Raw genomic sequence first — 23,192 nt, 5'->3', positions numbered from 1 at the left:
TCGCCGCACACCTTCTGTGCTACCCTTTGTACTATGGAGTCAGTGCTACTCAAGCTGTTCTCTTAGCCTTTTTCCTGCCCTCATCGTAACTTGTTTTTGTTGTGCAATAAAATTTCAGTTTCAATTTAAGTGAAAAATTGTGGATATATTTATTCATGGTCCCCGCACCTCACTGGACTTTTGTTTATTGTTGAAGCGCCTGCAGAGGAGCATGTACTTCCAATCATATGAATACTCGAAAAAAGTTACCGAAAACGAAATTCAGCGTTCTGATTGAAGTGAAGTGTTAGCTTGGATACGTATAGCACTGGAAGGTCAGTTTATGTAATGCAAGGGCGAATTACATGTCAGGGTAAAGAATGAAGTATAATTCAATTAGTGAAGTGAAAAAACGAATGGTTCTCTTGTGAACAGCTGGCATCATTTCGAAACCTTGCGCAGTAGAGGACAAGCACACATCTATTTTTACGTTGCCTCAGAAATCCTTGTACGGAGCCCAACCAACCATTATTAAACCATATAATGCACCATGGCACACGAATGCTATTGTCAGTGAGGCTCTTCCTGGCACATAAGTTAATAATTAGGATCACATCCGCTTTTCTTGTGTGCTTGTTCTTTACATATGTACGATAACACCATCACATTGTCCGAGAAAGGGTGTTCAGTGGGTGGTTGGTGTAAAGAAACAATGAAAATTAAAGATTGATACACTATTGCTTGCAGATTAACGGGGCACTAACGAAAAATTTTGTGGCCTATCTAGACTGTGGGATTGAACCTTGGAGCATGCACATTTCATCTCCAAAACATCAATATTGAACATAACTTGGGAGATATATTACAGAAACTTCGAAGTCTGAATTTTGAAGGTCTTGACTCCATGAAAAGGAATTCTTTCATGACCACCTAACTTCCCTCACATCACCACGCCCCAGACAATAAAACAACTTTATTGGCATCACAGCCTCTATTTTATTCGCAGTGTTTGTTCCAGCCGTCTATACTTCTCGGCAGCTGGTCGTGAGTGCATGTCCGTGGCGCACGCGTTCAAAGTTATGTGTTTGGTGACACTGCAGTCCCGTTTCTTATTCGGAAGCACTTCTTACTGGGGGCCGTATAGAGGCGCGTCAAAGTTCTGTGTGCTGACGTACTAAAGAGTTGCACAGGCTAGGTGGTGATAGTTGCTACCGATGGTTAGTCGTTTCTCTCTCAAGCTAATACTGAAACTGGTTGAGAATAAGCGGCTTGTAATGAATTTTTTGTCACGTGCTGAAACAAACTATGTGCCATGGTATGAGTGTGCCATGTTGTGGCTACTAAACCCCAAGCAAACATTGCAGAAAAAAAAAAAACGCGACGCCAAAGACTTTGTGTCAGTACCCTTTTAAAGTAAAGCAGTACTTCGTTATGAAGGGGCCACTGAAGACGGCCCGATCAGGTGCGTGAATTGCGGATGAAGTCTACCAACTTAAGATACAGCGCATCGTTTTCAGAACTTGGCACTTCTCGTGTTCCAAAAAACAAGTTCAACTCGCCTGTTTTGCCTCTCTCTATAGCACTCTCAAGTATCTTTTAATGCACAGCTCTTCGCGAACTGCGTATTCTTACCTCCAGCTGGTACCTCGACCAGGAGTGGCGATTTCAAGCCATCACCCAAAGTGCTGACGTTAACGTTCAGGCCACGCACGTCAAAGCTGTAGACGTATTCGGCTGGAAGTTCCTCCACGACGAAGGCGCAGACAACAGGTTTCCCGTGGCATACACTCGCAACCGGCAACGAATCACTGAGAACATTCGCTAACGATGGTTTGCCTAGCTGAACAGTGAGAAAAAAAGCACAGTGAGAATAATCAAGGTGAACACTAACGTGTCTCCTGACGAATGATATTGTGTGTTCTTCCGGAAAGAATGGCAAGTGCAGAACCATCATACATTTTACTGTTATGAAGGCATCAGTGAGAATGAAATTACAGATTCACATTCTGCGTATGGCAGGTGTCATGCTCGAGTACTGCCAATAAAACATGCAAGAACGTCTACAGTTGAAAATTAAAGGGCACCATTAGTTAGACCTTATATTATTACTTGATAGGCACATGAAATTTCTTAAGTGTGTTTTGATCTCATAGTTACTTACCCTATTTTAACAACGCCTTTACTATAATAATATGTATTCTATGAAAAGTATTCAGCCATGCGGAAAACTTGTCATTTGTAGGCAGCTTCAAGCAAATGTGCATCGAGTCATATTTGGGTAAGTTTGTCCTGCTCTGTTCCGAATATATACTTCAAAAGCTACTCGAAAAAGGCACCATGCTGGAGATCTAAGTCAGGAATCAATGACAAAAGGGCACCATAAGAGTTAATTTAATTTATGCAACAGTGTAACTCAGCTAGCAATTGACTGGAACCTTCGCGTCATTGTTCAATGGAAGCAGCTTGCAGCAGGTCCATTAGACATAACCCTTTCATCTAGCTGCGCTCTCTCTCCTGGTATCCGAGCAGTTGCAGTAAAAAATATAACCGGCCTCCCGCTATTATCCAACGGCGCTACGCTCCGTGTTCGTCTATTTGGTCCTTGCGTCCAAAGTGCCACCACTAACCCAACCCATTGCATTTTACCCTCCTTTATGAAGGTGATGAAGCAGAGGAAAGTGGTCTCAGTAATTACGTCCATAAGTATGCAATGCTAAAAAATAATGCTCCAAAACTCTGCATATGCCATGCAACTTGAATTCCAGCAAAGCACACACTTGAACCACCACACCCTTAAATTTTTTTCACATTAAAAAGTGTTCTGTTGCTGTTTCAAAGCCCCTATGCTGCCACCACAAGGTATTTGTAAGGAAACCGCCAAAGCCCCTTTTAGTATTCAAACAGATTGAAATGAGATAAACACCTCAAAACTAAAAACGTTTAAAGAAATTTCTACCTTAGAGGCGTTGTAGATGACAACGTAACTTTGAAGCTCTCCTCGTTTTTGAAGCGGAGGATGCCACGAGAGGTGTACAGAGTTGTTCTTGAAGGCCATCAAGTTTAGGCCAACAATAGGACCAGGTGCTGTATCAACGGAATCAGAACATGGTGTAAATTTTGATTATTAGAGAACTACTTTTAATTAACAGAGCTATGCCCTGCGCGAAATTGTTAAGCCACGATCCCACTATATTGCATACTTTAAAAGTGCAATTAGTTCTTCAAGCTTACATAACAAGATCAATTAGCTTGATTTCAGCTATGTCTCACTTTTTCCACAATTTACATCACGTAAGTAGCACGTCGACAAGTGGGTAATACGCTGGCGTAAAGATCAACTTGAAGAAGCATTCGACATAGTAGAGATGCTACTCCCTACACATTCCCGAACAATATTATAGGCAGGCCATACTTCATTCGTAATAAATTGGGAATTCCACCGCAGAAAATGCAATGAGTGACTTCTATCCCCCCTAAGCACTGTGTTGTCATTTACGTTTACCGCTGTTGAAAAATACGAAAGTCATATTGGACCTGATATAGGTCGCATTGAATACACGTATATCATATCTAACGAGAAACTTGACTGTTCGCGCCATATGTCAGGAAAGCCTACCTCACCTTCTGGTAGCGTTTTAGCGTGGATTTCGACCGATGGGCCTTCAAGACGCTTCGAATGGTGCTTGTTGTAAGCGCTTAATCGGAGCACATACTCCGTGTACGGTTCCAGTGAGGATATCTTTGTACTTCGAGGGCTGATGTCTACGTGGTTGATCTCTCGGCCGTCCGCGCTAAGGGTCCAAGTGAGGACGTAGCCTTCGAGTTCTCCATTTTTCTCCGCCGGCTCGGACCAGTTGACGATCAATGATCTAGACTCAAAACGAGCTACCGAAAAGTTCCTAGGAGTCGAAGGTGCTGTGAAAAAAAGAAAGCAATTATTGTCAGAAAAAAATAAGCTCCCAGCAAGCAAAACAAATTATCAAATAACGAGAGCCAGCGAAAACGCTGAAAAAAGTTTTACAAGCTTGTGTACAACAGCAACTTTTGGTATTCTTTGCCAAAATTTTTTCAATACTGTGAACGCTTTTCTTAGTCGCTGCATACTATTGTTTTACGGGATGCCTTTTTTTTATCGTACCATACTTTTTAGGGGTAAAAACTGTAAGTGCATGGCGTTACTTTGGAACGTTCAAGGTGACTTAAACGAAGGAGTTTTATAAGTCTCTTTCACTAGGATCGTCCAATATTTCTGAAGATAATTGAGTTTGCTATTACCAATACAACTTAATGACATCCACTCCACATTAAGATGGAACCAAAGGGAAGTTTGCGTTTCCTTACCATCTTGTTCTGTCATGTAGTAAATCCGTGTCTCTTGACCTTCCAATGGAGATCCCTCTGAGTCCAGGTTATAGGCACGTGCTGCGAACGTATAGGATGTCCAGGGCTTCAGATGTTTTAATAAAAGGAGCCGACGAGTTGTGCGTGATCCGTTGGTGCAGAGTTCTTCCTCCCCAGTTTTGTTCTTGGCGCTGAGGTAATTGTAAGTCACGTAGTTACACCACAGAAAACCGTCAAGGGGCCCATTTGGAGAGCCTGCCACACTCAAGAAAATCGCAGCTGATCGTGGCCCTGCAACGATGTCCACCTTTGCCAGGTCAGGAGCTGCAAAAGGTTAACATTTAAGAGAACAAGCAATGTACAAGTCGAGTTAGTGCAAACATATTAGGTATGCTTTCGCTCACTGAAAGTTATGGAAAGCGCAGCTTCTCTGTAGATAAAATACAATACTCTGAAAGCGCAGATGGGCTGTAGGAATCAAAGAAAAGTGAGAAAAAGGTTTGCTCGTCAACGTTGCGCCCTTGTAAATAAATTTTGAAAGCAGCATTGACAAGAAAGTGGACACACTGAAATGCTTGGCATAATCATTGCAAGGAATTACTACGTTGCATTGAAAGTAGTGTGAGGAAAAAACGTATTTCGTCTAGGCGCTCAAATATTATTTAAAGCAGTTTCCTACCCTTCCTCTGTAGGTTGATTAGAAGGTTTAGTGTGTTATCTTTCGTTTGCCTATATCTCTCGCTAATTAGAAGGACTTATAGAAAGCTCTTACTTCTGCGAAAGTGCAAAATTCACCGAGAATTTCCGCCATAACTCAGTAACATCCTTGAATCATATCATCTGGTAATGGATAGATGAATAAAACAACTTTAATAATGTCCAATGGGTAGCGCTAGCGTCCTAGTCCAATTCGGGCCACTATCACGTTGGGACAAAATATATTTTTTGATATTCAACAAAAGAAATTTACAAAAAAAGTTCGTCTCTTGAATACTTTTCCTTCTTGGTATGTAGCGTTCAAAATCTTCAGTGTTCGTAAAAACTTAATATATCTAGGCAATTCATAATTTAAGAAGAATAACCTCTAAACTTGCATTGTTTTTTTTCCTATTTGCACATTTGCACATCAACATTCTTGCATAACTTCCACTGACTGGCTCCTTTTTTCCAGCAGTAGATTTTCTAATTAAACTATTTGAATTAAATTCCGAATACAGATGTTCAATATCTAGAAAACAGTACTATTAGAATTGCTCGTTTTTTTGTCAAACACAATATTATTAAGAATACATGCGATATACTATGAATAGTGAGATTATTTAACACGTACTGTGGCGTTCTGCATTAATATATTAAATGACTCATGATTCTTTCAGTGAACTAAGTCGGCCCCGTCTGTGAAGAAGTGACTTCCTCAACAGTTCGCCACCAGACAAGGAGATGAAATATATATTCTGAAATTGCGTGGGAATGAGCTATTGTGCACTAAAAGTGAATTGCTAGTATTGCAGCTCATTACTTGCGCCCAACTAGCGTGGACGAAGTGCACGAACTACGGTGCACACTAAGGGCAAATGTTCTGCGTGGAACTACCGGAAAAATGAAAGACGTAGGCCTGTTCAGTGCATGAACCTGGCCCTGACGTGTGTCTCATTGCGTAAGCGCGGCGTGTTGTTTAGTACAGCCCAAGCACCTCGGTCACTCTCATTGTGCTGATCACTATTGTTATCGGAAGAGCTCATAATGGGTACAATAGGAGAGCCTTTTATGTAACCGAAGCTTGGTTATTAGCTTTCCGGATACTAGTATTGATCGTTCAGTTAGCATTTGGGAGGGAAAAATAGCCAAAAAAGATTTCACGATGTTTTACAAGGTCTACATGTGAGCCATGTCACAAGCTCGAGGGTGGCGGTTCGTATCCCGGTCATGACGAGTACATGTCCATGACAGATAGGTACAATGAATACACAAATGATTAGATTATGGTGACCTTTAGCTAACTGCAGTGGTTTCAAATAATCTGAAGTCCCTACTAAGATGCTTCTCATAATGTATCATGTTTTTAGCTATGTAGACTCTCAGTAATTATTATTATCTTGTTGTGAAGACTATCAACCTTTAAATAACCCGTGGTTGTAGGACTGAATAGTCCGCTATGACATTACATATGAAACGCCTTTACTACGTGCCATTTTTGAAATTTACATATATATGACAGAACGAAAGAAAGTTCCTATTTGTGTAAATAATGAAGAAGTGATTCCATTGAGTCAACTAACGGCCACACATAGCTCTTATATGAGTTGGGTGGCCGGAGTAGAATTAGCATGTAAATAAAAAGTTCTTGTTTGTCATGAAGCTTCTTTGTGTTAGCGTAATGCCGAATATCGTTGGTGTAAACGTGAGAGGCTGCATAGAACCAGACAAGCGCATAGATTTTAGTACATAAACCTAGTGCATATTATTCTTCTGCTGAGCTCGATTATTGGAAGTGGCCTAATACCAAATGAGATGTTTTTTTAATTTTGCCTTGAGAGACACTAGGTGAACGTAAACAAGCATTTCTCTATAATTTTGGTTTTCCGCAGTGCCACACAATGTTGAGGAAGTCGTACTACAACTCACTATTCCGTGAGCTCCTTTGCGCATACAATTATAGGTATACCGGACAGGAGAAGGCAAAAACCTCTCGTGTTTGTGCTAATGTTATCTTCCGCATGCATGCTATTGCTGCACTGACATGCTGATAGTGTTGCGTTAACACCTTGTTAACACGCCGAAGTGCAAAGGCAGCTTCTACGAGAACAACGCCACTTGAGCCGACACTTTAGTGTTTTCGCGAGAGACAACAGATAAGGGTAGTCGTTTCTTGTCGCGAAACACCACTCTGTACTCAAGTACATACATGCTGTACACGCGTAACAATCTCACCATCCACAGCCGTCTTGAAAGCCTTCAGCGCAGCATCACCATACAGTGGTTCAGCATCTTCCATCTGATGAAACGCTCGCACGGACAGCGTGTAATTGGAGTACGGTTTCCACGCTGGAAGTCGACATGTGTTGTTGCTGGTAACAAGCGATCCCACCGCAGTTACACGACCGAGCCAGTCTTCAATGATCCACGATACGTTATAGCCATCCAATGGCCCTCGTGGTAACTCTGGCGCCTCCCAGGCCACGATGATCGAATGCTCTTGTTCAGTTGTTATCAAATTCCGTGGCTCGGAGGAGGCTGGAAGTAACGACATCTTATTCTCAGTTGACCCCTCAAAACAAAGAATTGTATGTTGAAGTGCTACTTGTTGAGAAGAAAGAGGGGATGTACAGGCATAAAATCACAAAAGAGTAAATGCAAAGTCATCAAAAACTGACTGCGTTAGCCTTACCAGCGGGGGCTGTTTTCACGGTTGTGTTCACTGCCTCGCTTTCCAACACCAGGTCACCCTCGATGTTCTGGGCAGCTACTGATACATTGTACACGGTCCACGGAGCCAAGCGCTGGATGGCAATGGTGGTTCTGCCTCCATCGACAGTGTGATTGTCACACCTAGTTTCGGTGCTTTCGTTCTCGCCGCAAACGTCGACCTTGTATTGAGATAGCTCTCCATTCGGCACACGAGGTGGTTCCCAGCGAATTACAATTGAGTCTCCTTTCGCGGCTGCGTTGATGCTTTCTGGCCTGCTTGGCACTGCAAATTGTGAATTTGAAGATAAACGCCTATCATCCTGCCCATCTTTCGTTATTTCCTAGCAATCATTAGTCAAAAAGACACTAGAAGTAATGGCTAATTTCTGGGGCATGTGGCGGAATGGTACTTAGGCTGGTGCAGAAAAATTAACAGTTGAACAATCAAGCATAAAACAATTACCATCAAGAACAACGTGTATGTAAAAGCAGACACAGTTTGGTACAACGATATGGAACTAATGGAGCAGGCAGGTGTCATTTCAGTGCTAAACCCCACCCCATATTCTCCCGCCAAACATTCTCCTTTCACATATTGAACATGCATATTTCTCAGCTCTCATGTGAAAACACTTCTGAGAATATACATGAATGGGGGTGGGAAGAACTCTTTCCCTCAATCATAGCTATAATCTCTAACCCCAAATAGACATTTTGCTTCTATAAAAAATTGTGGATATATCGGTTGATAATTGCATAGAAAAAAAAACAGGTCAGTTTTCATGCTTGGGTAAACAGACTTCTTAAAGCGATATCATCAGCTAAGTTCCGATCAATCTGTCCTTATATACACGGAGAGGTTGCTTATAACCAAGCTTTCCTGTAGAGTTCCCTGCAAAATAAACCAAGTAATGTTATAAGATTTAACAGCTTATTTTACAGGGAAGCCTATTTTCAGTTTGTTGTTCTGACTTGTGGTGAAGGATTTCCCATATTGATATCCTTTCTTGTTTTCTTTTTTCTGTCATGAGCAATCATTTCAATGTTGACGCATGCACTGAAACACGACTCCCAAGTAGCCCACGGTGGTTTCTTTGGCCCCAAATGCTGCATCCGAGCAACAAAGTACGGGACGTAATATCAGCGTGGAATTACAAGAGTTTGAAAAACAAATCACCACGAGTAAAGTTAGACACACACTTCCACAAATACTTTCGCCGTGACAGCGAAAATAGAGCCATCGTGGAAATAAGTTTAAACCCCAAAAAATCCACTACGGTTCCGCATTTCAGTCTCTCAGACTGAACGACACTCGCGGCTCCTGGCGACGTCCATCTAAACCGAATGAAGAGCAGGTGTATTAGGCTAGCTCGAGATGGCGTTCTGACAAACATTATTTGTCCGAGTTTAAACGTGCCTATCCTTTTGGTTTTTGTTCAAGCCTATTCGAGTTAATATATTTCATGTGTTATGAGGAGAACGCTTATGCAAATAATAATTATTGATATATAGAGCTTCTTCATCGTGCATCGCACTTTAAATCCAGCTAAAACTTCACTGCAGTTTTTGACGCGCCCATGTCGCCATAGGGATGAGAGCGTCTGTTGAGGTAAAAGGATGGTTATTGTGAACGACTACTTCTCATATTGAGAAGCAGTCAGCCACTGTAAAGCTAAACGTTAATTCAGGTGAACCGAACTGGACATGCTGTTAAATAGAGAGAAAAAAAGAAAGAGGAAAAGCTGGGTGGTGCTAACCGAACTATCGTCAGGTTTGCTGCCCTTGACTAGGGATAAGGAAACAGGAATTGGAAAAAGAGGAGCGAGAGACAAAGAAGGAGGGCCCTGCACGCACACAGAGGTACAGCAAATCACGAAGGCCAGAGCTTCTGCGACACTAGCGTAAAGTAAGCAAGCAGTTGTGGTTATGAGCAGGCCAACATTGTTGTTAATCACGCAATGCCTCCAGCTACGTTAACTTCACGAAACTGAGACCATGTAGTGCAATTGTAGAGGCTGCCTTTAAGTGCGGCGTTTATGAACGCAGTTCTAGAGCTTGGAAGAAACATCTGGAATGGCTTCTTTGAACGGTTACAGGAACGTCTTGTGACAGCAAGAGAACAAAAGACGGCAACAAAAAAAGATAAAACAGTCAACAGGCTTGCGATATTATACAAAACTCTATAGTATTAGCTTTCACAAATAACGTTTCCGATTCATAGACGTACTACCTACCTATTCTACTGCTTTGTCACATGTAGCAACCTTGTTTGGACAAATGAAAAAAGTATATAGGCTAACCGCTATTTGAGGACTTTTGAGGATATTTAAATGACCAAAAATATTTTATTACTGTTATTCGCAAGTACTTGTCAATATTCCTCACTTATAAGGTGTTTTTGGACATCCTGCGCATCCAAAAGACTTTTTTTGTATGTGTGTGGGGGGAGTGGGTAGTTTTCAGCCACCCATTGCTGTTACTGTTTGTACGTGCGTTGGTGTCTGAAATGTGTATACACAGATGCGAAATGTAAAGATCTACAAGTACGAGGAAGGATCTGTCTCGTCAACTCTTTCGACAATTTGGCATCTATAGCGTGGCAGCGCTAACCCATAGAGTGCGCCTTTGGTTGGGTGTTGCATTCACAAAGGTGTACTCCTTGCGCATTGGTATGGCAGACATCTCTACATGCGACTACTGCGGAGCTGAAGAGACCATTGAACACGTCCTGTGCAGCTGTGCTTGCTACGACACACAGCAATGCCAGCTCCGGATGGTTTTGAATCAACTTCGCTCCAGACCATTTTGTGTGCAGAAGATTCTAGGACCTTCGGCATCTGCCTCAGTTGCGCAGAAAGCGACTAAAGCACTCCTACTTTACTTAAAGTCAACAAACATGAGCGACCGCCTGTAGACTGTGTGTGCTCCCCCAAGTGTGCTCGAGATTGTGTGTACCTTCTTATCCTTCTGAAACCTCTTTTCTCCCCTTCATCCCTTTCCCAGTGCAGGGTAGCAAACAGGATGTGCGTCTAGTTAACCTCCCTGCCTTTCCTTGCATCTTTATCTCTCTCTCTCTCTCTCTCTCTCTCTCTCTCTCTCTATAGAGTGCGGGTTCAATTCAACAACAACACGAGCAAACTTATAACGAGAGGAAATGATTACATCCCCTGTCTAATTAAATTCATCTCTCTAGTTAGATTGAGATCCATGCGTTCAAATTTATCCAGTCTACCATGACAGACCTAAATATATCATATTTATGAGAGTGCGTGAAATACAGCAATATTTAACGTATAACTGACGCCGAAAATTACACCACTTAACAGTGTTAAATCTATGAAAATTTGATGGGGCCCGATGCACTAAGGTTCTCATTCACAAGCTCTATGTTATTCGCTATTAGATAATAAGCTTCATTAGATACATGTCTCATAAAGGAATCGACCCAAATATTGTCCTACTAACTGATTCAGGGGCAGAACTTTTGAGGAAGTGCACCACGATATTTGAGTGTTTCAAGATTGTCACACGCACACTTTTTATCAGTGTCTCGAAAGGTTTGCCTTCGTTACAGTGGCGTTGCCTTGGCGAACACACCAGATCTGTGTCCATCTGTAGAATTTTTTCCTTCATTAAATACAGCCAGACACGCTCTTTTCTTTTCTATCTATTGCACGTGTCTACAACACCTTACGCAAATCATGCCAGAATGTCTGAGAGCATTGGAGATTATTTTGGGACCATCCGGTAGGCTTTAAGCACTCATACGAGAACAAGTAGAGTTCATTCTCGAACAACGGTGGCTACAAGTGATAATGCTCGAATGTTCGCTGCCACATGCGTAAATACCGAGGCACCCCGCGTCAGGTAATGTTATCGACCACCGATATCAGTGCCGGTGTGTATTGCTATGACCTGACTTTCCGTGTACCGGCCACTAGTTCGGTCAAATAAAGAGCTTCATATCGGACATAGAGACTCGTGCCTTCGTCAAAGTCATGACCATGTGACAATACAGTGTACAAAATCAATCTCCAATACACTCGTTCGCCGGGCACCCACTTCCTATCAAAGATGTGCCTCCAACATCCCCCAACTCTCTCTAACAAAATATGCCTATACTCACTGCTTCGACCACACCTGCATCGCACCTTGCGATCTCATCCTTTTCTTCGTGACCACGGCAATATTACACTCACCGCCTATTTTCGTCCTTTCACAAAGTGACGCTGCGTCGCCGAGCAGCTCAGTTCCATTCTTCATCAGGTTAACGGCAGCCACACGAATAGCGATAAACGTCCAAGGTTTCAAGTTGGTAATATTCACTTCCTCCTCGTCCACTTGCAGAGTGTCGCACGCATCGGTAGCAGATTCGCAGCTCGCCGCGATGCAGTACGTGACATTGTAGTATTTTACTTTGCCCCGTGTAATATTGGGCTTGCTCCAGTCCAGAGAGATGCTACAATTGGTGACCTCTACCACGGATAGTCTGGTGACGCTTCCTGGAGCTGTAAAATAGAAAAGAAAGAGAAAAAAGGGAACAAAATAAAGCTTACGATTGCGCCATATGTTTTGTTAGTTGGCGATACGTGTTATATTCTTCAGGGTAAAACAAGGCAATCAGTACTATTTGAGGCTTTACCAGCTGAAACCAGGGTACAAATACGAGGCACGCTCAAGTGGAGGGCTCCAGAAATTTTGATAATTTGGTGTTTTTTGACACGCATTGACATCGTATATTACAGGACTCTCCAGCATTTCGCTGAAACGAGGGCAGTATATAATGCGACAAAAGGGGCTAATTGGTTCTCTTTGGCAGTTGCAATTTTTTTACGGTAGGGACAGATTACAAGGAACACAGGACATCACTTTAACAGAACAAGCGCAGGCTTGTTCTGTTAACACTGTGCACTCTATTATCTTTCTTTGCCGTCAGCACATCACAAAAGCTAAAACAACTATATTGTTATATTATAGAAAAGGTGGATACACTTCATTAATGTTCATAGAATATTGTTATACGTTAGGCGGAGAATTTCTCTGAACAAATCAGACAACTGTGGTTTTATCGATTCCAGGGGAAGCCGAAATCACAGTTCCCTTTGAACTACTATTTAGCGCGAACTTTAGCGTGACAAGAAAGTGGCTGTGACACAGACAAGCGCTAATTTCAAACTGAATTTTTATTCAAGAAACAAGATATATAGATAGCTGCAGGGCCTGCTGAGTTTAAAATTCATAACACCATGACACCCAAAAGTGATAAGATTCAGATCTCAAAGATCCACAAGTACAGGCATACATATAAACTGGAGAGCTGAATTTTGTCACTTGGGGTGTCGTGGTTTTTGTTGGTGTGAAATTGCTCAAGTGCAGTACCCTATATGTTTTATCAATTTCTTGAACAAAAAAATTCATTTGGAAGTTAGGGCTTGTGGCTGTCAAATTCTCTCGTCCCTGAAGTTTGCGCTATACAGCAGTTCACTGGAGTGCCCACTAGCTCTAACATCCGCCTTGCTAAATCGAGCGACGTCATTATCAAGTGACAAAATGGCATTAAAGTCCACGTTGTGCTCATACATGAAGACAGCAAGTCTGAAAGAGTCGTAACGTTTTTGGATTCAAACTATTTGTAAAACAATCTGAGCTAATTCATTATTACCAATAAGATTTCACACGTCAGTTTTAGCCTGTGTTACCTGTGTAATGTGCGTAGCACCCAGCATCTGACCACTCATACACTCGCCTCACCTGCCTGCTGTATTGAGGCGTAGCAGAGTGGTGGAGGTGATGGCATATTTATTTCTCTTAGAAAAAAAAAGAAAAATAAGGAGATCTGTACAGAGACTGGTTGCGCTATTTCCGACGAGGTCAGCGGGGATCTTTTGGGATACCGCAGTCTTCACCGCACGCTGGATGAGCCGGCGTTGGTCTTCTGGCTCGAGGACACACAAGAGGCACTCCCACAACTCTGGGGTGTTTGTGTTGTCTGAGTTGTAATGAGTGCACGTGCACACTATATGTTTGAGTGTCCAATGACACGAAATACAGACCAGCAGCTTTCTACACTCCCGCTTAAAATTAGAGTAGAATTTTTGAGGAAGAGAGTGGGAGGATTGCGATGATCATGTTGATAATTGTTCGGAAAATGCAACCATCAAGAAGAGTAGACGCACCGCGAAACATCAAGATAAAAGACAAGTTCCTCAAATGGCTTCCAAAAAGAGCGTAAACAATGAAAAAAATTTCTGTGGTTCCTTGCCTCATACCATTGCTCAATGACCAAGAAACTGACAAAGGACTTATAATATTTACATTGTCTAGTTAGTTGTCTCTACATATGTTAATCAAGCTGAATGCCTATTTTGCATGTATAGACAACTTATTTGCGTTAAAGACGAATCAAAGTGACCTGCGCAGCACCGCGAAACATCAAGATAAAAGACAAGTTCCTCAAATGGCTTCCAAAAAGAGCGTAAACAATGAAAAAAATTTCTGTGGTTCCTTGCCTCATACCATTGCTCAATGACCAAGAAACTGACAAAGGACTTATAATATTTACATTGTCTAGTTAGTTGTCTCTACATATGTTAATCAAGCTGAATGCCTATTTTGCATGTATAGACAACTTATTTGCGTTAAAGACGAATCAAAGCGACCTGCGCAGCTTGTTGATTTAGATACTTAAAAAAAAACTGCAGGAGTTGCATACAACCAATCAACTACACTCAGCTATGCACCCGGTGTTCTCATTTCTTTAATTCCTGCATCTTCACTGATGCAGATACACTCTACAAAGCAGACTCAGCTGTCGTTCTCGCACAGGCAGTTTCGCAAGGTCATGCGATGAAATAACTTCAATTTTCCTGACATTCCTAACATACATGTCTCGCAAAAATGCGATTGATGCCAAACAGTGTTTTCAATGAGGAGTCTATCTCTGTGGAATCCGCCCTCTCTTAACATTCTAGGGGTCAGCGATTAAGATACAGCCACCACCGATAAGCGACAAAAAAGCATCTCACAACATCCCCCACTATCGACCGCTTTTATGTGGCTTCATTTTGACAGCATTATCTGCACAGCCAGCCGTCCGAATCCTAGCAGTCGGACATATAGCGGCACGTTTGACGACTGTCAGCATTTCACCCTCTCCATATCCTGCCATATTTCTAGCGCTATCTTATCTTTCGCCACAAATGAACTCACACTGACAGGACGCTCTTACTCTGCCTTGATACATTACTGTTATCTCTGGCACCCGCAGTCAGGCTACCAGATGTGGCTGGTGTTGACGTTTTTGGAAGCATATACGTATTTTGCGAGTGTTTGAACAACACAAGACCTTGGAGCTTGAAGCCGTCTCAAAAGCAACTGCGAATTGCTTTCATGTGTCTCCTTTCTCAAGGAATGATGGAAGCGAGTGAATAAAGAGCGCAGTACTAACAAGTTACAATGCATGGCTAAGTAGTGCACTTTCGACGTCGAATTGTGTCATATGTTGTCTTATAAACGTAGTTTACCTGCAACATTGTACTATAAAACATACGTTATCTTTAGTAGCTAGGTGTACACCTAGCGGCAAAAAAATGTCGTGGTAACATGGCGTGCTTATCAATAATAATTTATCATAGGAGTCGTACAAATATATTGTGTCATGTGCAAGTCCGAACTCAGACTACGTTGAAACTTTTGGCATTTTGTTGCAACCCTTCCTGCTGCCCTTAGAGAGCATCCACCAGGGGTCTTACTGCTTGCTTTAAGAACATTTCGAAGATGGTTCCTCCGTAGGTAATCTTCTGGGCTTCTGTAGACTATACAATGAATCTGACTAGCTTAGTCGACATTTTATTTTTAAATATTATTCTTATGCTGAAACCTCTGGCCTACTAATCTTCTTCTACGGGTAAAACGACCCCACCGCGGTGGTCTAGTGGCTAAGGTTGTAGAAGCGAGTCGATCCCCTGACCCACAGGTCACGGGATCGAATCCTGGCTGCGGCAGCTGCAATTTAGATGAAAGTATAAATGCTGCAGGTCCGTGTGCTCAGATTTGGGTTACGTTAGAGAATTCCAGGTGGTCGAAATTTCCGGAGCCCTCCACTTCGGCGTATCTCTTAATCATATGGTAGTTTTGGGACGTTATATCCCACATATCAATCAAATAAATAGGTAAAACAAACACAATATCCTTCTTAACCATAACATGCCCGAATGTACTTCGTCTACAGGCAATATAATTTCTCGTTTCAACTAGAAATATATTTGCTGAAATCAGTGAATGACCAACTCGATTTCTTGAGTTTCTATTCTAAGAGCCACGTTTTTAGAGCAATGAAAGCCCTACACATGTCAAAAACTTACAGGCTTGCTAGTCAAAATCAAAAAAGCACATCTGCTTTTTTTATGAACGGGATTGTTATACCAGAACAACAATCGCGTTCATAGAAGAAGCACGTATATTTCGTTGATTTCCATTCGCAAGGTAGTAAGTGTTTTAGCATGTAAGACGTTCGTTTCTACATAAAGCTGATTTTGTGGGCACGCTGAAACCACTTCAAAAAATGATGTATGTAGTATCGTTTGTAGATATTGATGCATTGAATGCTTAATGGTTGTTTTAACTAAGTACTTCTCACTTTGTGCAGTCAAAGCTTTAATATAATTTTCGAACAGCTTTTCATAAAGTCTCTAGAATTTCCAATTTTTAAAGAAAGTAATACTTAAAAGACCTATTCTGCTGGTACCAGAATAAGCAAATGCTATAAGCCTTCATTTTTATGTGTTTTTTATCAGGTTCAAAGTACCCCTAAATATTTTGACTTCAATGAAGCTTGAAAAGGAACAAAAAACACGATATGGACAGAAGGCGGGTCTGATGCAGCCCAGTACCGTCACTCCAGCTTGCTTCGCTTGCTATTCCTAGTTCCTGTCACAGCAACAGAGCCACTATAATTCACTGATAATACTATCTAGGCAGGGTGATATTATCAGTGTTTTGTGTTTGACCATACCCAGCTGACATTTGCCTTTCGGCGCACTGGACACGATATTTCGCGTCGTAATCTGGTAGTGGAAATTGGCGGCAACAGGGGCGCATGAAAGCGACTTGAATGTGAAAATTTTGACCGAAGACCCCCACTACATCGGCATCATGACATGAATGTGTTCCGGCATGTAATACTTGTAAAATGACGACTGGTTTCTGAACCAACTCACATTAAACTTGGCAAAGCTCTAGACCGCAATGAATGTCTTACGCATGGGCTGCGACGCTGTCATATTGGTCAGTAGCCTTGAACGATATTTGCTACATATGGACATGTGTATATTACTTAGAATACTTTGGGAATGAGTTCTAATGCCATCATATTGCCCCGTCGTTGCGGTCTAGTGGCTAAGGTACTCAGCTGCTGACCCGCCGGTCACGGGATTGAATCTAGGCTGCAGCGGCTGTATTTCAGATGGAGGCGGAAATATTGTAGGCCCGTGTGCTCATATTTCAGTGCACGTTAAAAACCACAGGTGGCCAAAATTTCCGGAGTCCCCCACTACAGCGTCTCTTATAATCATATGGTGGCTTTGGGACGTTCAACCCCACATATCAAACAATCAATCCAATGCCGCCATACTGGACGTTAGCGTTGCAGGTTTGTATATTTGACAACTAAAGAAACATGCAGTAGACAAATGCAAATCGAACCAGTTGGATTGGTGCATTAGACGTCCCATAGCCTTTAGGTTCACGTCACCATGAACAAAAATAAGCAAACATTGGTTTAGCATCCAAAGATAGCAGCTTCCACGTGTCTTGCGTAAAATTCTTCTTAAAAACTAAGAAGTAAAATAGATGCATGGCTCAATATTTATTTTTAGACGCAGCCAGACAAACTGAGTTTCACCGAAACCATAGCAGGCACATGTACTAATTTTGGTTTACGTAAAATTACCGCGACTTAGCTATGAGAGGCCACTGCGTTGTCAATGGTACCTACAAAATAAACATTAGATTTTTGTGTGAAATGGAGAGCCATAAGTCCTAGAATTTTCGGAAAAGGCATGTGTACTCAAGCCATCACTCTATTGCCCATAACAAAAGTCTGAAATGATTAATTCTAATAAAACTTGTGATTCAATGTTTGTGTTCATATGAACCTATTAGGCGTATTCAGCCTGTCTTGTAATGTTCGGCGGCGCTGTACTTTTACGTCGTATGTTCTACTGCATTGCGTATGGGGCCCTTATTATTTTTCTTGGAACCTATTTTGTCTGCTAAGGGAGAAGGGGTATCCGGTGCCGCCATAACGACACTAACTTCTCCTATATAATTAATCATTTCTATAAAAAAGTCAAAACTGCACGTGAATAAGGCTGGCAAGCGAGCGTTAACAGCATAACAGTATAACAGCATAAGGGACATTAACAGCATAAGGAAAAAAATTGGCACATACCGAGCTGCATGTCTGGCAGGCGATAGAAAGTATTATCAGAAGAGTCTATTTTCGGCTCATGGCGTGGCTGAACGGAAACAGCAACACTTATGCGTCGAACTTTATGAACCATAGAATGAGTCATTATCACTGCTGGCTTGAATTGCGTATTACTGCGCCTATTATGGAAGACATGCATTATTGCGCCCTTGCAAATACCATTTCATGTCGCGCTACTCAATGCGCTACCGTCTTTGTGAATTATCTCACTCATAATTTCCTAACCGGGGGCGCTAGGGGCCGTTTTTTTTTTTTCACTTAGACACTTAGGTATGAGATGAATGGGCTAAAATGCATGGCGCTCTTGATTGCATTTTACTTCCTTGCGGGCAACGTATGTACTCAGTAAGCCTAATATTTCTATAATTATAGAGAAGTTCTTTATTACGCGCAGGGTCTTTTAAGGATTATGGTGAAACTGATCTGCTTCCTTTTTCGTATCTATATATAAAGGACGCCACTTCGTATGTATATATAAAGGACGCCACAGCTGAGGGCTCAGGATTTGTTTTGAGAACACTGCGTGATTAAATAGGAGCTGACCACACTCACAGCGTATTGCCACGTGAAGTGCGCAAGACTGGAAGTGGTTACAGACCTGGAGGAAGTGGTACACTAGATTCATTCATTCATTCATTCACTCATTCCTTCCTTCATTCATTCATTCATTCATTCATAATACTTTATATTAGAGTCCTTAAGCCTAATCTTTTCAGACGTTCATGTCAGATGTAGAAGTTTTCCAGGGGTAGAAGAGGTGATGGAAAGATTAACACGTTGACTTATAAGAATAAGAAGAATAAACTGGGCATTAAACATTTAATAACAAGTGTACCAGAACAGTTTGTGTGATGATCGCTATGAAACCTTGAATTTCTGCATTGGGGTGCTTTTAAACGTTTTTAGGTAATAGAGCTATAGCGCTAAAAGTATATCTCATATAGACTCAATAAAGTCTAAATGTAGTGTTAAGCATAAGTGCTAGAATTACAGGTGCAACTCACCAACTGCATCTGTTTGAAACACCACGGTGGACACATCACTGATCATTTTGGAGCCATTGGCATCTCTGTTGAAGGCCGCTAGTGCAACGGTGTAATTAGTCCACGGATCGAGACCATCCAACTTGTGCGCAGTTGTCGACGAGTCGTTGATTGTGAGTTGGAAACTCGGAGCTTCCTTGCAGTCACTTTCCACCGACTCATTTCCTTTGCACATATTGATGATGTAACCACCCAATGCACCGTTTTTTACTCTCGGTTCTTTCCACTCAATATCGGCGCTAGTAGTTTCAACCGCGGTGACACGAAAGTCTTCGGGCTTCCCGGGGGCTGCGAGTGTGAAAATACAGGACATTGTTTATAATGTGAGTTATAAAGTGAAATACACGACATTGTTTCTCAAGACACCCAAGTCTTGGGTGTCTTGAGAAAATGTCAGGGTTTATTGCCAGTTTCTCAAAAACTTCTGATATTTAATCAACTTTTTACATCACATCTGAGTTACTGCAACATAATTTGGGGTAATGAAACAAAGCAATGTATTAGTAATCTTATTATCTTACAAAAAAGGCGCTACGATCTGTTGCTAACCTTCCTTTTAATGCCCATACTTCACAATTATTTGCTAAATACAAAATAATCAAATTAAACCAGCTCTACGAATATTTTTAGCAGTCTATTTTAGATCTGATACCATAAAAGGTCGCGGCTATATACGTAGTTTAGCTAACTTGCAATTAAATCCCTCAACGCGCCTAAACCAACACTCTGAATATTGGCATGTGCCAAGACCGTGCCAAGTTATGGCTTTCAGACAATGAGTTATTGCTTCCCGAATATACTAAATAAACTAGGACTTAATTATGAAAATGTTCATATGCTCTCTAATATTTTTATTTTTAAATATGCTATATTAATTTGTGCAGTATTATTTTTTGTTTGATTACTTCTTTCGATGTGTAGCATGCGCGTTTTTTGGTTAGTATAGTTTGTTTACATTTTTTGTTCTGATGAAAAGCGTATGCATTGCTGGTTTAAACTGTCCTGTGTTTAATTTGATTTTGCCCTTTTTGTTGCCACAATTGCCATGGGGATATGGGGCATTGTCAAGCTGTTTATACAGCTTTTTTTCCTCTGTGCCAGCCACTTACTGTACAACTGTTCGTGGTAAATAAACTAAACTCAAACTCAAACTCAAAACTTCGATGCATTAACATATGGCTATAAATTTAGCTTGAGGGGCTGAACATTGAGACCAGATTAAAAGCTTATTAGGCCCTTGAAACTGTACACTCTTAAGCTCCGCATGTTTCGAGGCGACCTTTACGGACGCAACATTCCGCATTTGTTATTTAAAGTGATTTCCAGGTATTCTTTGTATTCAAATTTCGGTGTAAGTGCTTCTAGAGGAAAAATTAACACTTGCTGCCTGTAAGTTAAAAGCGCACTGACATGAAATTTCATACTCGTGCCGTGACGTTCGTTGCATTGCTCGTATGTATGAACGTTTTTAGACAATTATGAATGGGGGCAGTTACGTAAAAGTTATTCTAATTCGAGCAAAACAAATTACATAGACCGAAACGGTTCGTTCCCAGAAATGCTACACTAACAGTATTTTGACGTGTCCAGCATGCTCTTATAGGCTATGTTCCAGGCGCTCATTGATGATGAGCGAGCCGCGATGACATCGACAATTTTAAAGCCATTTGGATTGTTGTCATCGCAGTGTCAACATGTATATAATACTGTTGCAACTGCTTTGACAATCTATTCACTTGCTTTGTTTTTTGCTTGGTTCTTGCAGCGTGGTTGTGGTACTATTGAGTTTTCATTGTGCTGCTTTGGGTGAATTGTAGTGGAGTCATGAGCATGGAAGTAGTTATCTTAAGCCATGGATCGATGCGAACAAGAAACACACACGCAGCGTTCATGTGTGTTACCAACCCACGTGACCACAGCATGCGTCACCGTTGCGTCATCGCTGCTCGCGATCCAACGTGGATTTCAGAATCACTGCTTTGGAGGGGACTGAACCGCGAATGTTTCGCCGTGATTTTGTATGACATTGCCGCGATTCCATATTCCTCTCATTCACGATTAGATGATCCCAATTCTCCACTCCTAATGAATTCCGCATACTTATATGAATCGCGCCCAATGCCAATATAAAATCGCCTTTTTCCATATTCATTGTTACATACTCTCCATATATGCCTCATGTCCTGATGAATCGCCATGGTTTCGTACTGTTCAGTGTTATCATCGTCACTCGTGGACGCTGATGATGGTGGCGATGACAATAGGGGTGGCGAATACATGGCTATCATAGAGTTTTCTAAAATTATCTAGAGGACACTCTGGCGCTGCGATTGTTCAGCGACTATGGGAATGATGGGTAGTACACACATTTGCCTAGTCTTTGTACTTGCGGGCGGCGAATCGTACTTGCAGCTTCGTTTATGGCTGGTTACGGTTTCGTTTTAAAGAAAAAAATTAAACCTGTTGAGCTTCGTGACCTGGTTTGAAAAGGTAAGCTTTAAAAAATAAGGTGGTGAAGAACAACCACTGAACATTTGCTGATTTTTTGTTTCGTGAGAAAACAGCTCCAAGCCACACGAACACAAGCGAAGCCAGAAGTAGGCCAGAAGTACAAAGATTAGACAAATGTATGTACTACCCATGATTCCCATGCTCGCTGAAGCGCCGTGCGTTGCAGCTCCTGTAGACACTAGCGCCAGAGTTCACTCTAGTGTATATTAAGAAACTCTATGATGCCTATGCACGTGCGCGCCGAGCACATGAAATGTCAACTGAAACTTGCGCCATCTCATTGTATGACCACGTGATCAGATGGAGTGGGACTACAGGAGGTGACCACTTGTCAGCGCTGAAAATTGGTGGAATTCGCACCTGTTATGAATCAGTTTCAAATAAGGTCACACTAATCAATACTAAATATGTATTAATTCGTCCTTGTGTTGCATTAGTTGTACCGGATAATTACCATGGGATCGACGACTATGCATTTATTCAAACAACGCCACGTTCACGAAACTACTCCTCCTAGTCCTCTAAAAGCACACGCACTGCTTAATTTGTTCATTTGTGTAAAAATGCTCTCGGTTGTCTAGAGTGGCTGAGTTTAGGCTCAATAAGCTAGCTAAATGTCATGTTGCAGTACGTACTTTACCTTGCCACCTTATTAGGCATAGTTGGAGTGTTTTTTTTATTTTTATTTCGCAACTCTCGAAAAATTAGAAACTTCCTCAAGCTGAAAAATGGCGAGTTGAAGAAGGCAACAGCTTCCAATTTTCACGCCTACTTATCAAGATGTCGGTACTGCGAAAACTTTTTATCCATGAATGTGTAAAGCGGTGAAAAGCGTCTTTACTCTTGCTGCTTCGAATCTGGCGCCCTAAGAAAAAAGGAAATTATGACATCACCTTACCTCTAGCTTGAAGCTACAAAAAAAAATTAATTCTAACACAAATCAGCTGAGAGGTAGGCATACCGCTGTACGAAGATAAATTTGTCACTGCTTCGAAGCACATAAAGATATAATGCTAAAACCCCGTTCGGTGAAGTTCCACCAGGAGATGAGAGTTACATAAAAAAATGAATATCATCTTGTAGTATGAAACGACATGCCACGCACGAAGCCTTAGCTATTTTCTTGTGGTGTATGCTACAGTATAGAGGATGAAAATGTTGTCTTTCCATTTGCATTGCCCAGTTTTGCAGGAATATGCTGACATAATTAGTCATTTACGTAAAGAATGCTGTGCTCAACCAGCTTAACCAAGTGCGGAAAGATTATTTATTATAGCATGTGCACCTTTATGGCACTGGCTATAATCTCTGTAATTTGATATACAGGAATATTTTTCTACTCCAATGTTAACACACTACCCTGTGATGTTATACTGATTCGCGCTGTTTTATTCTTTGAACCTCACTTCACCATCATAGCC

The 23,192-nt window shown here is 41.6% G+C and overlaps 1 protein-coding gene across 3 annotated transcripts in view; it reads right to left on the bottom strand.

Moving 5' to 3' along the window:
• Positions 1 to 23,192, bottom strand: part of LOC119165302 (receptor-type tyrosine-protein phosphatase H) — a 93,169-nt gene that overhangs the window by 46,643 nt on the left and 23,334 nt on the right. For 2 of the 3 annotated variants that reach the window (XR_012885548.1, XM_075871473.1), the window contains exons 6-13: positions 19,222 to 19,548; positions 11,928 to 12,236; positions 7,709 to 8,011; positions 7,252 to 7,554; positions 4,321 to 4,644; positions 3,601 to 3,894; positions 2,936 to 3,063; positions 1,612 to 1,819 (exon numbers count right to left, since the gene is read on the bottom strand). Coding sequence is in view for 2 of the 3 variants with exons in the window: in XM_075871473.1 (XP_075727588.1) it covers positions 1,612 to 1,819; positions 2,936 to 3,063; positions 3,601 to 3,894; positions 4,321 to 4,644; positions 7,252 to 7,554; positions 7,709 to 8,011; positions 11,928 to 12,236; positions 19,222 to 19,548 (2,196 nt within the window). In the remaining variant the exon portion in view is untranslated. The remainder of the gene's footprint in view (positions 1 to 1,611; positions 1,820 to 2,935; positions 3,064 to 3,600; positions 3,895 to 4,320; positions 4,645 to 7,251; positions 7,555 to 7,708; positions 8,012 to 11,927; positions 12,237 to 19,221; positions 19,549 to 23,192) is intronic. The other variant, XM_075871474.1, reaches the window with a different exon arrangement.

Source organism: Rhipicephalus microplus, chromosome 8 (genome assembly GCF_043290135.1).
Source record: "Rhipicephalus microplus isolate Deutch F79 chromosome 8, USDA_Rmic, whole genome shotgun sequence".
Classification (NCBI taxonomy): Eukaryota; Metazoa; Arthropoda; class Arachnida; order Ixodida; family Ixodidae; genus Rhipicephalus; species Rhipicephalus microplus.
The sequence above is the reverse complement of the archived record's forward strand: the minus strand, read 5'-3'. Positions and strand labels throughout refer to the sequence as shown.